At 41.6% G+C, this 16970-nt stretch overlaps 1 protein-coding gene across 1 annotated transcript in view; it reads left to right on the top strand.

The window, feature by feature from the left end:
• DNAH11 (dynein axonemal heavy chain 11) overlaps positions 1-16970 on the top strand; it is a 324062-nt gene that overhangs the window by 300377 nt on the left and 6715 nt on the right. The window contains 5 exon segments of the mRNA XM_082845873.1: positions 3149-3340; positions 6498-6617; positions 12670-12912; positions 15619-15801; positions 15881-15996. Of these exon segments, the coding sequence (XP_082701999.1) occupies positions 3149-3340; positions 6498-6617; positions 12670-12912; positions 15619-15801; positions 15881-15996 (854 nt within the window).

Genomic DNA, 16970 nt, shown 5'->3' with positions numbered 1-16970 from the left:
AAAAAAATGTGGGTTTTATTCAGATTATGTAATTCAAGGGTACTAGCCTGTGCTCCCTGGCTATCTGTGTATAGGTGTCTAGAACCCTTTTATCAGTTAGAATTATGAAGGAAGTACAAAACAACAGTGGCTTAAACAAGGTTAAAAAAGGTATTTCTGCCACATGAGAATTCAGGAGCTAGGTCATTCAGAGCTCCTTTGTGTCACCACAAAGTTGTCATCAACCCAGTTTGCTTACATTTCACCATTTCTAGGATGGGCTTGCCGTGCTCCCAAGTGGCAGTGAGGGTGGCAGCTCCCATAGCTGTGTTCCAGAAAGTAGGATGAGAGAAGGAACAAAGAAGATGACAAAGGGACCATGTTTGCTTTCTTGTAAAGATTCATTCTGCAAGTTAATACACAATACTTCTTTCAACTTATTGGTCAGACTAATTCACCCTGCATTACCTAGCTGCAAGAGAGGCTGGAACAGTAAATCTATCTTGGGCAGTGTATGCCCAGCTAAAAGTCAGCAGGAAGGCACTTTAGGGCGGGCAGATAGTGGTCTCCATCACAGACCTCCTCCTCTCCCAAGTCTCCTTGTATCATCCTGGATGTTCTGTGTCGCTGCCGTGGCCCTATCTTGTTGAAGCCTGTGACGTGGACAGAGGGTGATGAATGCCATCTACCTTGGTTCTCATTTGGGTTAGGTAAATGGGTCCCAGTTGCTCCTATTGCCTGGCTGCCCTTCTTGGATGAGAAAAGCACCTAAGGGATCTAGACAAGTTAACTGTTCTGTTTAGGTTTTTTCATTTTTCATGCTTTGATTTTCAAGTCAAATTAAATCTGTGTTCTTAATCTTCTCCCCAAGTCAGAATTTATCCTCAAATTTTGACATGTGTATTCATAGTGAACAAAGTGCATTTGATATTGATCCTTTATTACCTTGAACATTCTAGAATATTTATGTAAATATGATCAGTAAGTGACCAAGATGTAAAGAACCTTTTCTTTAGGATGCTGCCTACCTAACCCTCTTCCAGCTCAGTAGCGCTGCCTCTTGAAGATGTCATAAATGTTTGGGCTCCCTGCATCCCCAGATAACCAGATTTTTGAAGCAAGAATGTAAATTTCTTTTTCTGTAAGATTTGCAGCAGAAACAAATAATGGTAATTGTGCATGTAAAATTGGCATCTGTGTGCATGCAACACTGTTATGTGTGTGTGGATGCCTGTTCTCTGTTCACAATGCTGTTTGTATATTTTCTGATACAAACACTTGATCACTTGCTTTATAAAAATACAATTGACCTGAAGTGTAGAATGTTAGGCAGACTCGTATTTTTCTTAGGAATGCCTGATTCACATTTTCTTCTCATGTCATTTATATTATCAGAGCGTAATGAAATGGGCATTGACTTATGATTTTGGTTTTTTTTAGCAGTGAGGCTAAAATTAGGTCAGTTATATGAAGTATATAGACGGAAGTAATGTACTAACTGTAGTACTTGGGTTTTCCGTGGACTATATGTAATTCAGGGAGGGTGTTAGGTGACTTGTTAGATCATAAAATTTTGTCACTTCCATTTGGTCTCCTAGAAATGTCTTCCTTTTAAAAGCAATGTATTTTTATATCCTTCAACATTAATTCCACTTACATGGTTTCTCTTTTCTTCTTTCACAAGCTTCCCTTTTACTTGAGGTTTAGCTGTGGAGAAGTTATTTGTAATGATTGTATATTTTTGAGCCCCATAAATTTCCTAGAAGTGGCCTAGTCATTGAGAATAGCCTAGTGATTTAGTTGGGTCAGCAGTGTATGTGGCCTGGCCAATTCTAGAACTGTATTTGGTGGTAACTCTGGATTCTGATGAAAGCGATAGAGAAAGAAACTAAAATGCTCTTCTGGTCCTGGACCAAGAGAACAAATCTAGGCTTGGTTTAGACTTTTACTGAAAGGCCTCTGGGAGGCCAGATCTGAGCTCCCACCCCAAACGGGCTAAACATATTTTGTATTATAGATGCCCACATTGTCAGATCCATTCAAATGTAGACCGGGTGTAATTTGACCGTTGTAAAGGACCAGGCAGGAAGGTGCTGTTTTGGCCTCACCTTCCTCCGCTGCCCACCATCAGTTGAAGGAGTCATCCTCCGTTTTTCCTTGTTTGCCTCACAGGACTGCCGGATTTGAGAATGGGTAAAGTACTACCCTTAAGACACAGATGGCTGTTTTTCACCTTTTAATTTTATGGCTTTGGGGGCCATAACCATATCAGTGTAGCATACCAGGTTTCCCTCTGCATTTGCAAAAAAATCATCTTACGGATCTACTCTACAGGACATATGTTTTCCAATCTTCCATATGCTGTTCTGTTATTCCAACAGTGAGTTTTATTTTCAGCTCATTGGAAGAAAACCATTTGTCGTGGTGGTTGTATCAGTCAAGGGACAGTACAAAATTATAGTGATTCATACAAGATCATCTCTCACACGTAATTGGCAGCTCTGGTGCATGAGATCAGCCACACACCCAAGCTTGTGGTGCCTCCACCGTACCTAACTCCCAGCTTCCAAGTCGTCCAGTCGTCATCATTCGTAGCTCATAGGAAAGGGAAAAGAACGACAACCAGACCAAGCAATTTCCCTTTACGCAAGTGACGTGAAAGTTGCATACGTCACTTCTGCTCAAACTCTGTTGGCAAAAACTTGGTCACGTGGCACATCTGGCTTCAAGAGGGGCTGGGAGATTGCTTTTTGATGAGTGGCTGTGTGCCCAGATAATCGGTATTACTATGGAACCAGGAGGAATGGAGAATTGGCATTAACTTATATTCCGCTACAGTGATGAAATTAAGATGATGGCCTTTTGTCAAACAGATCGTACAAGAACATTTTTGCAGGGGAAATTGATATCAGGCATTACTACCACTGGCAAAATGAATTGTCTCATTTTCTAGTGAAACAGAAGAATAATTGAAGCAAAATAAAAGCATTCCTCTTAAATCAACAGACTGGCAAATGCCAGTCTTCTCTTATGCTCTCCTAGCTTAAAACTGCATGTTACCTCTGTCCTAGGTCTCCCTCAAAGTCCTCTGCAAGATGATTGAAAACTCAGACCCTTGCCCTTGGAAACCATACGGATGGATGATCAAACATTCTTTCTTTTCTCCCAGGATACACTTGAAGTGTGCTCCAAGGGGCAGGAGTTTAAAAGCATTCTCTTCTCTCTGTGCTACTTCCATGCCTGTGTTGCTGGGAGACTGAGGTTTGGCCCCCAGGGCTGGAGCCGCTGCTATCCGTTCAATTCTGGAGACCTCACCATCTGCGCCAACGTCCTCTGCAACTACTTAGAGGCAAACCCTAACGTAAGTGCCAGTGGCCAGATAACCTCTTCCGAGGAGTGTACTGAATCTGTCAGTCTTTGGGCACTATCAAAATGGACCATAATTTCTCTTTCGAAGCTATTATTGAAATAGCTGACACTACATATGCATCCTCTGCCAAGTGTGAGGCTTTACAACAGTGGATGCTCGAACTTTATGAGATGGGTCAGGCCAGTTCTACATCAGCAGCTTAGTGCAAAAAAAAAAAGAAAAAATGTCCTTCATTATGTTAACAAAAACAGTGGTTTACATGTGCATGTATGCCAGATTCATTAGGCAGGTAATGAAGCATTTGCACAAATGTAATTACATACAGCAATTCTGACAGTTCGTAACACTGCATTAATAATCACTACAATTAGTTCTGATGATGGAAGCAATTTACAGCACGTCACATGTATAAATAATGGTGCATTTCCTGCATATGTCATTATTATGTATTAAGGATGCCACCTTGTTGTGCCTTTTTCAGTAATGTTCCCCTTGATTTGAAGTTAAAGGTAGATGAATGATTTTATTTCATAGCTAAAATGTGTTCTACAGATGGGAACGGGAATGCTTCATCAAGAACATTTGTGTAAACTCTCATGAACTCAGTGACTGGATTTCAAGAAGGATGAATCATTTGTAAGGATATTCTGGCCTAGTCCTCATAAGGGAAACTTTTTCCATTAAGTTAAATCTGTTAAAATCGAGGTATGTTTGTCAGAACCAACCAGGCATGGTGCTTTAGGCCACACTTTCTATTAAAGGGCCTTTAAAACCATTCAACCATGTTTCTATGTATAAATGGTTCTTTTTTGTTCTTTTGGTAATTATTGTTATCAAAGTTTTCTCAAGCTTTGAAGATGGTTTGACTACTATCTGAATATGTACACTTTGTACATAACATGGGTGTGTTCTCCCAAGGAACACATTTTGAATAAGTTGTATCCAAGATAAATGGCTTTAATATGGTATGTGATGATCACTGTTCCATATCTAGCATTTTTTTAAATTTATGAAATTCACTTTGAGCATACTTTGACCATTCTCATAAATACTATTTTGTGTTGATCTTAGCACATTTTGTTTAAAATGTTGCAGGTAGAATTGACTGTTATAATAGTTCTGGAGAGTTCTGGGTAGAAAATGAAATAGACCACTGAGTACTTTTATTCAAGTCCTTCATTACTGTCCCAGGAGGCTGAGGCCAGGAATATTATCCTATTTCAGCTGGACCCTGTACACAGTTGAGGTAGGAATGAAGGGGAGCAAGAGAGGGGTTGACTCATGTTTCTCGCCGGCTCTCACATCCCAAGGCTCGGCAACACCAGTTGGCCGATTGAATCGTGCTATGTCCTGCTGCTTCTCCCACGGGTGTTCCAGCATCAAGACAGCTTTAGGTTTTAAACACACGCTCTTGTGTCTTAGATGTCTTGACCCAAGTCATTCACCACACATCACATCACGAAGCAAGTTAGTTAGATCTGGGAATTAGGTTGACGTGCCCACATAGTTTGGTTGTACAAGATGCCCTTTTCCGGAAGGTATATGTATAAACTTGGAAGTAGGTAGATGATAGATGATATTTCGAGTCATGAGATTAGATGAGATCATCAAGGTTACAGAATATAACTGAGAGATCTAAAGATTACGTCTTAGGGAATGCCAACGTTTAACTGTTGTAAGAACTTCGATATTTTTCCATATGAATTTCGTAAGTCTCACCATACGGAAATTCTTGAATGTCAAGGTTGGAAGGCTTTAATTGAAAACATCATTTGGTTGTTTACATTTAAGGTTGGGGATGGGGCTATGTAACGTCTGACTTTGGTTTCACAAAGCCTAGAGGGAATAGGAAGAAAAATTGTTTTTCTGTAGCAGTACCTTTCTCCCACCCTGTGGAGTACAGTTTGGGGGACATGCCCAAGAAGACCTCTACTGAGTAACAACAAGTTCAGATTTTTTTCAGGCTGTACCACGGTGCCAAGGGAAGGGTTACAAAAAAAAAAAAAAAAAAGTATTTGTAAAAAAACAAAGATTTGTGGGAAGAAAATCAATTATTGAGAAGAATAGATCCCTAGCTGATTAAAATCTTGAGGGAGCTATATATCAGATAATAATGTATAGCAGGCATTAATTAAATGTGATCAGAGAAATAAAGTTAAGAGGTCTCTGTTTCCCATCCATTTCTGTTCTATGGGAGGGAGTCCATGGCATGGCTGAGAGAGCATGGTACAGTGTAGCCACTTTAATTTTTCATTCACATCAAAGTGGCTTAAAAGGAAGACGTTCATTTATTCAAATTATTCAAATTCAAATAAAGTTGTAGCCAAGTACATTGGAATAGTTGAAGCAATTTTACTTGTTCTGTCACATCATGCAACAAATGAAGGCTATAATTAAGTTTTTACTTGAACTGCTGGGAGGCAGTATACTGCCCCCGAGGGTATAAAGGTTTCTGTCTAGAAAGGCTTCATCACAAACTGGCATGTTTTGCAAACCCAGAGGAAGCTAAAGGGTAGCAAAGAGGGGCTTCAAACCCTGCGAAGCCAAATAAAGAGGAGATGCGGTGATTCCTTGAATAAAACGTACTACAGTCATTAGTTACGGCACTTGGAGCAGTCACGGAGGCCAGTCATGCCATAAACCGAGCCCTCAAACCAATCTGTGGCAAACGGCTTGGTTTGCCTGGACTTTTGGAAGGTGATGGAATTCTAAGTAACACCCCAAATTCAAATTGTATAGGTTTTTCTTTCTTTTCCCTGATTTAGATCATAAAACCTGGTATAAATCAGATCATAAAACTGTCATCCCTCAAAGGTCCTATGAACCAACACCCTCTTGTGGTTTTTAGATGAGGTTCTGAATGTGTAAACCTTAACTGCGTAACATGTTCTAGGAATAATCTGGTTTGCTTTAAAATCTTCATTAAAAGCTCCGCTTCATTAAAAGCTCACTGAATGTATTAAAACACACTGAAAATAATTCTCAGCCAATTCAATCCTGGCAATTCAGACAATTCCTGAACCTCTTTTAAATGCTCCTGTAGGTGGGGGCTTGTAGAGAGGCACTTGCTGCTGACTGACTGTTCGGAGGCAGGTGCCCCGAACCCGGAAGTGAACGTTTGCATGATTCCCCTCCCCTCTCCCGCCAGGTCCCATGGGAAGACCTCCGTTACCTCTTTGGTGAGATCATGTACGGGGGCCACATCACAGACGACTGGGATCGCAAACTGTGTCGGGTGTATTTAGAAGAATTCATGAATCCCTCTCTGGTAAGACATTTCTTAAGTCATTTCACAGAGGAGAAAGTTCTGTAAGATTCTTTTTTAACTTTTTATTTTATATTGGAGTAGAGCTGATTAACAATGGTGTATTCGTTTCAGGTGTACAGCACTGTGATTCAGTTATACATACACGTTATCTGTTCTTTTCAAAATTCTTTTCCCGTTTAGGTTGTTACATCATATTGAGAGGAGTTCCCTGCGCCATACAGTAGATCCTTGTTGGTTATCCATTTTAAATATGGCGGTGTGTGCGTTCCAATCCCCTAACTATCCCTTCCGCCCACCCTTCCCCCCCCCCCCCCCCCCCGTAACCAAAAGTCCGTTCTCTAAGTCTGTGAGTCAGTTTCTGTTTTGTAAATAAGTTCATTTGTATCCCTTTTTTTTTTTTAGATTCTGCATATAAGCGATAGTTTGCTTTCTCTAAGAATTTTTTAAACTGATTTCACTATGTAAATAATTCTTGAACGTTATTGAGGATTCTTGGCCTTTTGTGAGTATATTGTGGCACACCTTCCAGGGAGTTTGGAAGTTTGTTAGAAGTATAGGATCTTGGGCCCCATGCCAGACCCACAGAATCCGAATCTGTGTTTTAGCAAGACACCTCCCTGCCACCACCGCAGGTGGTTTCTGTGCCCACATGAAGCACCGTCCCATGCACAGACTCACTGGATCTTTGAGATAACCCCGTGAGGCACACAGCACTGACACTGTCATCCCATTTCATAGACAAAGAGACTGGGTCACGGTGATTTGCCCCAGGTCTCCCAGTTATCCCAGGCAGGGGCTCTAGCCGGATGTATTGATTTCAATTCAGCGGCTCTGATACAAGTGAACTCTATAGTTCTTTCTCTGGCACAGAAGCCATGGAGTATTCTAAATTTTGATCACTAACTCCTAACTAAATATGTGCTCAAGAAGACTGCGGTGATGTGAGAGGGCAGTTCCTCCTTCTGTGAGGAAGGGGCAGAGCTCCCTTGTACTGGAGTTTGAAGAGGCCAGGTTGTGTGCACCAACACACCCACATGGTTTGTGACTGGTGCTGGGTTTTCTGGAAAAAGCACTCCGTCCTTGTCTTCCATACTGAAGTAGCTGAAAGTGGTGGCATACTTTTCTCATGTCTCTCTCCAAAGGTTTCCAGGTTCATGGCCATTGCCTGATTATTTCTTGGAAACCCAAGGCACCCTCCACCGTGCCATCTCTACTCCCACTTGGGCAAGACACCAACTGTGTTTAGAGCCGTGCCGTGTATTTTTTTTAAAAATAGTTTGAGCAACCTCCTGTTTATAATTTCTTGAGAACTTCATCTCCTAAAAGCATTACGCCTTCCTCAAGTCCATTTTGAGAAGTAATATAATCATGTATTAGAAAACATGGTGTACTGTAGTCTCATATAGAAAATGGAGGACAGATTATTTTTTGCTACTTTTAATAATGTTAAACAATTTGGGGACAAGGCAGGGAAAAAAAGAAAGGCTTTTCTGCCACGTGACCATTATTTGTTTCTTTTGACTGAGAGTCTCCTGATCTTTCCTTAGTTCTAATGAGCAAGGTTTCACGGGTCAGAAAGACACTTTCAATTTAGCGCAATTGGAAGTCACTCCTCAGAAGAGGTCTGGGAGTACGTTACCATGGAGATGGGAAAGATAAACAGGGTCGGGTGTGCTACCTTTACAGAGGCTGATTTCTCTGAATGATGGTGGAGGTCAAGGGGCAGAGCGACAAACTCACTCTGCTCTTCCCTCTCTGGTTCTGGCCTGAGGATGAGAGTGAATTACTGTTGCCAACCGAGACAGTCCATTAACCTTCACAAGCCTGAACTCCCATTCACATAATTGTAAAATAAATATAGATGATGCAACCTGAGGGGCATCTCTGGTGTGTGCATTAGCCCTTTAGAAATTTAGGTACCTGCCCTTCCATGCTGCTCTGGTGAGGTTTTCAGGATGGAGATGCTCATTTGCAGTCCTGCATCCTCACCAGAAAGCACTACCTTGTCAACTCACCAGAGCAAACTAAAGCACTGACTGGTTTGGTGGCAGAAACTGCAAAATCCCAGTTATTTTGTTCTCATACAGATGTTTCCTGCTCGTGCTGTTTATGTTATTAGGAACTTAAGCTAACACTTCAGCATCTTGCAGGATGTCTTTTTGCCACTTCTCACATTGGTTAACTTATTTGGCAATTAGTGTCTTTGGTTACATGGGCACGTGGTCAAACCTTGGAATGCTTTCAGTGGCTTTGTCCTGTTAGGAGGATGAATGAGTTTCTTGTTGGGTAAATGACACGGCATTTAGAGAGGGCTCCCCAACGGCAATGTGCTTTAGAGGGTTTCTGGCCAAAGTTAGGGAATTATAATTAATATTCTTCTCTCATGTAAGGTGCATACTTGGCAATGCTAAACAAGTAATACGGTAAGTTACTCTTGGAAAATAAGGTATCAGGTCACCTGAAAGCTGTCAAATATTAACAGCTTAAAAGTTGGGCTTTGAAGTAAAACAAAATGACAAAAAAGCTCGGGTTCAAATCCAGTGCTCCCTTGTGTTTGCTGTGCAATTTTAGATACATCACGGAACCTGAGCCTCTGTTTATTCATTTGTGAAATTAGGGTACACAGTAGCAGTCACTCAGCATCCTCTCCTCCTCAACCTGCCCCACTCCCCAGCGCCAGGCGACCACTAATCTACTTTCTGTCTCTATAGATTTGCCTAATCTGGACATTTCGTATAAATGGAATCACACAATATCGGGCCTTTTGTGTCTGACCTCTTTCACTTAGCATGTTTTCAAGGTTCATCCATGTTATAGCATGTATCAGTACTTCATTCCTTTTAAGGGCCAAATAGTATTCCATCGTATCGATACACTATTTTATTTATCTGTTCATCGGTTGATGGATATTTGCGTTGTTTCCACTTCGGGGCTATTATGAATAACGCTGCTTTAAATATTCATATATGTGTTTGCATGGACATACATTGCCACTTCTTTTGGGTATATACACAGAAATGAAATTATTGGATCATATGGTAACTCTATGTTTAATGTTTTGAGGAACCACCAAACTGTTTTCCAAAGTGGCTGCATCATTTTATATTCCCACGGGCAATATACGAGGGTTCCGTTCTCTCCACATCCTCGCGGTGGCTGTGAAGTGGTATCACGTTGTAGTTTTGTTTTGCATTTCCCTGAAGACTAATGATGTTGAGCATCTTTTCCTGTGCTTATTGGTCATTTGTGTGTCTTCTCTGGAGACAGGTTAATTTAGAACTACTGATTCTTTGAGGCCTAACAATAACTTTATCAAACAGCCCTCCCCCAAAGGCAGGACAGGTGGCCACAGTGCAGAGAGTTAGGGTCCATTCAGCAAGAAGCAGCTTTTCATAAAAGCCTCTCAGTGGGATGGGAGAAGGCTTGGATTTAGAATCAGGATTCCCAGAGCTCCTTGAGTATGCTGACATTTTTGACATTTTCACAGATTTCTTGAAGTAAGAGAACAGAAGTCTCTGTGTGAACTAAGCCTTGCTTATCGAGCTTTACTTGTTTGACATCATCGTAGGAACTTACAGTAGGACATTCTCAGGTTTTGTTTTTCCTTCTAGAAAATTAGGGTGTGCTTGAGGTAATCATGTCTGTTTCTAGGGCACAGGAAAGACTAAAACTAACCTTTGTAAAAAGGCTGCTATGTGCCTAGCTATTTGCATACATTGTCGTTAAATTCTCATGGCCACAATCTTTAGGTTGCTATTAGGATCCCCATTTTACCGATGAGATTGAAACTCAGATAAACTGTCATTTTTTGAAGAGCACCAAACCGCTCGGGGGGGAAACTGAACCAGATCTGTCTGGCTATAAACCTAGCCCTTCCCGTTGACTTTGCTGTTTGCCTTTGCTTTGCTCACTGCCCAACATGGGGAAGGCACTCTTCACATATTTGTAAACAGACTGCCTAATTGTCTTTCCAGAAAGCGTGGACCATTTGCACTCCCACCAGCATTCTATGAATATTCACTCAAATGTCCAGTCCCCAGGCATTTTGAAAAGTTCCAAGTGGTTCCACTTTTTGGCTACTTTCTTTGCTTGAAATTCTGTTTAACTTTGGCCGCATTGAGAAGCAATTAACTGCGGCTCTTAAATTTTCTTTTAACTACTGGGCAACAGGGAAAATCAAGTCCTTGTTTGTAGCGAGTCCATCTTGGCTTGGGGATGTTTAGTCTAACGTCTGGTTTTAGGATTCATGTTCTGTGCCCGCATTTTTATTTTGGCTCATTTATCTATCCAGGAATGGTGAGGTTAAGTCCCCTTCACAGTTTTGTTTTGGTGACGCTGAGTCAGGTAAAATTTTAATTTTGATTATTTTGATATATAAATGTGAAATGATAGGAAATGTGAACAAATGAATAAAACAAGCCTAGCTGATGGATACTGGTCACGAGAGAGTCTGCATTGCTCCTTCTCATGTTTATTGGGTCCAGGTCTCTGTTCCTGGCAATACGAAAGACTGGATAACTTGAAAATTCTCCCGATACAAAATAAAAATAGAAATTCTGACTTTAACATTTAAAGTGCCTTTTGGAATTCAGGAGAGCAATTGAGCGTCATCCCTAAGGACATGGGCTCCCTGGGCAATCTGGGATTGCAGGTTTGAGGAGGAAGGAACGAACTGCCGCTACTCACAGATGACATGATTGTGTAGAAAATCGCGCTGATTTTGTCTCCATTGGACTGTGAGTTCCTTAGGAACTAGGTCTTACGAATCTCTTATACTTCCACGGCTCACTGGGGTATACTAGGTGATCAGTTCATACGACTGAATGAATTAATGAATAGTCACTTTGTCTCCAGGTGATAGTGAGGGGACCAGATAGCATGAACATACACAATTACAGAGACAAACCCCATTTTCAGAAAATGATTTTAAAATTGTAGGCCTAAAATAGCTACATTAGGTGATGGTTTTTAAAAACTAGCATTCCCTGTACATTTAAGTGCATGTAGACAGAATTCACAGCAAGAGAGGCCGGGAAAATTAAACAGAAGTGTAATGGTCCCCTGGGAACTAAAGAACAATCAGGGGGAAAAAAAATCTGAGATTACACTGAGTTAACCAGAAAAGTATAAGCGCTGGATTGACTGCGTTTATAGCTGGTCAGAGACTGAGGCCCATAAATTGTTTAGTTACATTTTGGTATTTCTGCTTGCATTGCCTTGGTTGAGAGCATTCTTCCCGGTGGAATGTCTAACCCTTCTCCCCGGCCTGAATGAAGTGGATGGGTGTGATTAATGCCTGATAACTCCAGCCGCTCACTCATTAGGCAACTTTGGATTGAGCACCAGTATGTGCTAGCTAGCAGCTGCCCCAGGGTCTACAGATCTTGAGATGAGCTACACAGACTCTGCCCTGAGAAGCTCAAAGTCACGGGGAGGTAGCACTCATTTGACTCTTAGTGTATACTGCCCTATAACATGTTAGTTACACACACTCCCACGTATTTTTTAAGATAGGCACATACAATTATGCATGTTTACAAAATCTACGTGCATGATACATAAAATAGTTTGAAGTAGTACTGCAGAAAGTACTATTAAGTCATACTAAAATGAGTTCAGAATTAAGATTAAAATCAAACATATGCCCAGGCAAGTTACTCTGAACCTCAATTTCTCTCTGCGAAATGGGGATATCTGGGAGAATCAATGACTTCAAGCATGCAACAGGGTGACCAATACACAGTAGATGGCTCAGCACCTGTCCGTTCCCTTTGTGTGCATGTATCGTGTTACCCCAAGCAAACCGCAAACCAGGTCTTCTTAAGGATGGGATTCATGTGTGTTCCTTGGACTCCTCCCCAGAGGTCAGCGTGGTACCATACACAGAGCAGAGTGATTGATTACAAGAGGGTCAAGAGATATTTTAGAGAGCTCGCTATCGATCCAGCATTGTGCTGGGACCATCTTACCGGAGTGTTCTCAAGGTGTTTGGGAAATGAAGATTGATGTCCACTTAGATTTGGAATAACTGACTTTTCCTTTGTGGTTGAAGGTTGATGGTGAACTGATGCTGGCACCAGGATTTGCTGCCCCACCCAATCTGGATTATTCAGGCTACCACCAGTACATAGAAGAGATGCTTCCTCCGGAAAGCCCAGCACTGTATGGCCTCCACCCAGATGCTGAAATAGAATTCCTGACAGTCACATCCAACACTCTCTTCAGAGCTTTGCTGGAGATGCAGCCCAGGAATGCACTCAGCGGTGAAGAGCTGGGACAGTCCACAGAAGACAAGGTAGAGGGTCATTCTTTCTTTTCTATTGAGTTATACTGTATATACAGTAAAGAACACTAATCCTAAGTGCACAGCTAATGAAGTTTTTACCTTTGTGTGCACATAACCACCACCTGGATCAAAGTACAGAACATTTCCAGCACTCCAGAAGGATACCCCTGCCCCTTACCGATCAGTACCCTCTGCACCCCAGGCCAAAGGTACCCACCCTCCTTACCTGTCGCCACAGACTAGATGGAGTAGATTTCCCAGTGTTTAAACTTCAAATACATGCAGCCTTACAGGATGTACTAATTTATGTCTGGCTCCTTTCACTCCACATTTCATTGTGAGATTCATCCATGTCGCTGCATGAACCAATGGTTCATTTCTGTTTAGTATTTTACTATGTAATTATTTATTTATATATATAAAATTCTTAATTTGCTCCTTCTATAGGGGATGGGTGTTCGGGTTCTTTCTAGCTTTTCATTACAATGACTATCACAGCCGTGCACATTCTTGTATAGTCTTTTGTCAGCATACAAATGTTAACTCCCAAAGCTATCTGCTCATAATACTCATTCCTGTATACCCAGAAGTGGAATTGTTGGATCAAAGGGCATAATGTTCAGCTTTAGTAGATACTCCCAGTTCTCCAAAGTGGTACAACCACTCCTACACACTTCCACCCACCAGCAGTGTGTATGAGTTCCAGTTGCTCCTGCTTCTTGGGGTCTTGTTAGGAGTCATGGTATTTCTTTGTGGTTTTAACTTTGCATTCCTCAGGTAAGGAATAATACTGAACATTTTTTCATACGCTTATGGCCGTTTGGATACACTTTCGTGTGAAGTACCTGTTCCACTTGCTTGCCCAATTTCTAACTGGGTTGTCAATCTTTTTCTTACGGATTTGTAAGAACTCTTTTATTTCAGATGTGCGTCCTTTGTTAGGTGTATGTATTGCAAATTTCTTCTCCACATGTGTGGCTTGCCTTTCATTCAGTGTGTTTTTGGCTCTGTCATTTTGTTACAGTGTCTTTTTTCACCTTTTCTTGGGAGACTGGCGTTATCCTTCTTTTGAAGGTTCTTATTACCGTAGAATGATGGGGATGAGAAATGGACATCAAATAGTTTTTTTTACCTTTGGATTAAAATCTTACTTCTCATTAATGTAAAACCTGAATAGCTTATTTTTCCCTCAATAAATTAGCCTCTGTTTCTCTCAGAATTATCAATCAAGGATTCAGTGTGTGGAAACACAATAAACATCAGGTCTAATTATAGTGAGGTCCCAGGAACTTGCCATATTATTTCTTGAAATTTTTCAATTATTTCTTGAAAGGAGGCCATTCATTGAGACACTTGTTTGTAATTTAGAAGCTTTAGAATTTGTTACAGCACGTTTTATTCTATATACTAACATCTTCCCTATATGAATTTAGATTTTTAAAAAGATGAACGTATTTAAAAATCCATCCATTTGGGAAGATCTATAGTATTAATAGATGCAGAGAGGTGGATGAGGTCTTCATCTAGTTCTGGGGCTTCAATCTCTCCAGGGAGGCAGCTGATCATTACACCAGAAAGTGCAAAGCAAACGAGGTAAAGATGCGTCAGCATCTCCTACAAGCAGACTGGTTGTACCAACCACCATCTACTAGGTGTTTATATACTAGGCACTATAGAAAGTGCTTTACAAATATGCCAATTTAATCTGCAACAGCTCTGAGTAGTATCGGAATCTCTCTTTTGGAGATAAGCTTAGGTGACTTCCCAAAGCCAGACAGCTAGAAAGGGCCAGTGAAGGAAACCAGATTGTAGCTGAGTCCCAAAGCCTTTCTTTGACCTAAGTTCTCTACAGCACTGTGTTTCATACTCTGTACTGCTGCTGTAAATAAGCTCAAGATTTCAGGATCTGACAAATGACCTGCCAGGGTGCTAATAAAGCAATCTGCACGCATCCCGTCAGAGCCACAGGCAATAATGCGAGAAATAAATGAAAGAGGGAAAGCTGCCTGAGGCTGAAGACAGGCAATATCTTCCGATCTTTTGTCCTTCTTAGGTATTTGTTGGTTTTCCCAGCTCTGTAAAACTGCATCGTTGGAATAAATATCCACATCAGAGCACTATGTACATATGCACGTCTTCGGTGAACAAATCCTTCATTTCTTTAGGGCAACAGCTACAAAAGATAGTTGGAAGTATTGATCCAAATTGCCCCCCAAATTTTAGGATGTGTCGGTTGCAAGGGCAGCATCGCAGAGTCACCAGAATTAACTCAAGTGTAAAGGGCATCTTTGGTTCACGTGACTTTTCAAATAACTTTTCTAAAATAGCAGATTGCAAAATGGCCTACCCAGATATTGGGGTTCTCCATCCTCTGATCATGTCTTTACAAAGAAATGAAATGTAGTCGATGAGAGTTCTTATGTTCCCTAAATGCTAACGGTAAATAAACTACAAACAAATAGTAGCACCTCCCTGACGAGACTGTGGGATGTCAAGGAGGGGAGGGCTGCACCGATTGAGGGAGTTGGCGGTGCCACTCTGCCCCCCTCCTGGGAGTTAGTAGGCACCTTTTAAACTCATGAGCAAGCATCTTTGGGAGTCGTATGATACAGTCTTAGACTTAAAAAAAAAAAAAAAAAATAGAGGCTATATACTCACCATGACCAAAAATGAAATAGAAAGGAGCTAAATCTTTGTGTTTGTTAATGATTTAAGGTTAAGAATGTCTTGGATGACATTTTGGAGAAACTTCCAGAAGAGTTCAACATGGCAGAGATAATGCACAAAAACCCAGACAGAAGCCCCTACGTCCTTGTCTGCTTCCAAGAATGTGAGAGGATGAGTATTCTCCTTCGGGAAATCCGGGTGTCACTTCAACAATTAGACCTTGGATTGAAGGTAAGTTTAAAAGTGAGACTAGAGCAGCCTTCTTCACATTAAACGATACTCACTATGTGGCCTTTTTTCTCCCTGCAAGGGGGAGCTGACGCTGTGTCCTGACATGGAAGCCCAGCAGTCTGCGCTGAGTCACGATGCAGTACCAGAAAGCTGGAGCAAACTGGCGTACCCGTCTACTTACGGCCTGGCCCTGTGGTAAGTGCCCCACCCCTGCTGCTGCCGGCCATTGCCAGCCTCACGGCTGGTTTGGTGTTCGGAATTATGCCTCATAGGAACCATGAAAAATGTACTTTGTGATTGTATTCAGCCATAACTGTGCAAACCACCACCAGTTCCACTTGAGTGAAAGGCAAAAATCAATTAGAGGTCAGGCTCAGAGCAAGATTCGAATTCTGCTTCTCACTGAACAGCTATCTGATCTAGGACAAAATACCTGACCTCTGTGTTTCAGTTTTTCATCTGAAAAATGTGGAGAACAGAATTCCCTCCCTGAGTGGATCAGATTTAAATGGCCATGGGAGGCACCCTTAAGTTTACCCTCACATCATGTTATACCCTTATTTTCGAAGCCAGTGATTACTAATGCCATTTCACAGCGAACTCCTAAAGTGGTATGCGGTAAACCAGACTGCCTTCAATTTGGGGGTGTGACCGCAGTGACGTGCCACAAAGCCAGGGACAGAAATTCACAGCTCCCTGAAAGCCAGTGTTGCCTCCAACCACAACCTGGCCTTGGTAGTCAGCACCAGAAGTTTCACAAGGCTGGCTCTATTCTTGGCTTTTCCACATGGACATTCTTTCTTCTCACCTTCCTAAATTTTTCTTCCACGAACCAGAATGCTACGCTCATCCTTAAACTGGAAGGTCCCATTAGAATTCCAAGTGACCGCACGTTGGAACTGACCCCCGCAGGCACGCAGGGGTTTGCTTGGGGGGGGGGGGGTGCAGGGTGTGTGTGTGCAAACCTAGCGAAGGTGCCCTGTGGAAATGCCACAGATGGCAGCAAAGCATCGCAGCAGGGAAGAGTGAGCAAAGCCTCTCAATGGATTTGTTAATGCTATGAATATCTAAACTCAGATTTTATATTTCCAATCAAAAAAAGGATTTATATTTACGCTTAAATTTTATAGCAATAACTTTAGACTTATCTCCACCGTCTTATTTTGTGC

The sequence above is a fragment of the Leucopleurus acutus genome (assembly GCF_964270905.1).
Source record: "Leucopleurus acutus genome assembly, chromosome: 9".
Classification (NCBI taxonomy): domain Eukaryota; kingdom Metazoa; phylum Chordata; class Mammalia; order Artiodactyla; family Delphinidae; genus Leucopleurus; species Leucopleurus acutus.
This window is presented reverse-complemented; position numbering and strand designations above follow the sequence as displayed.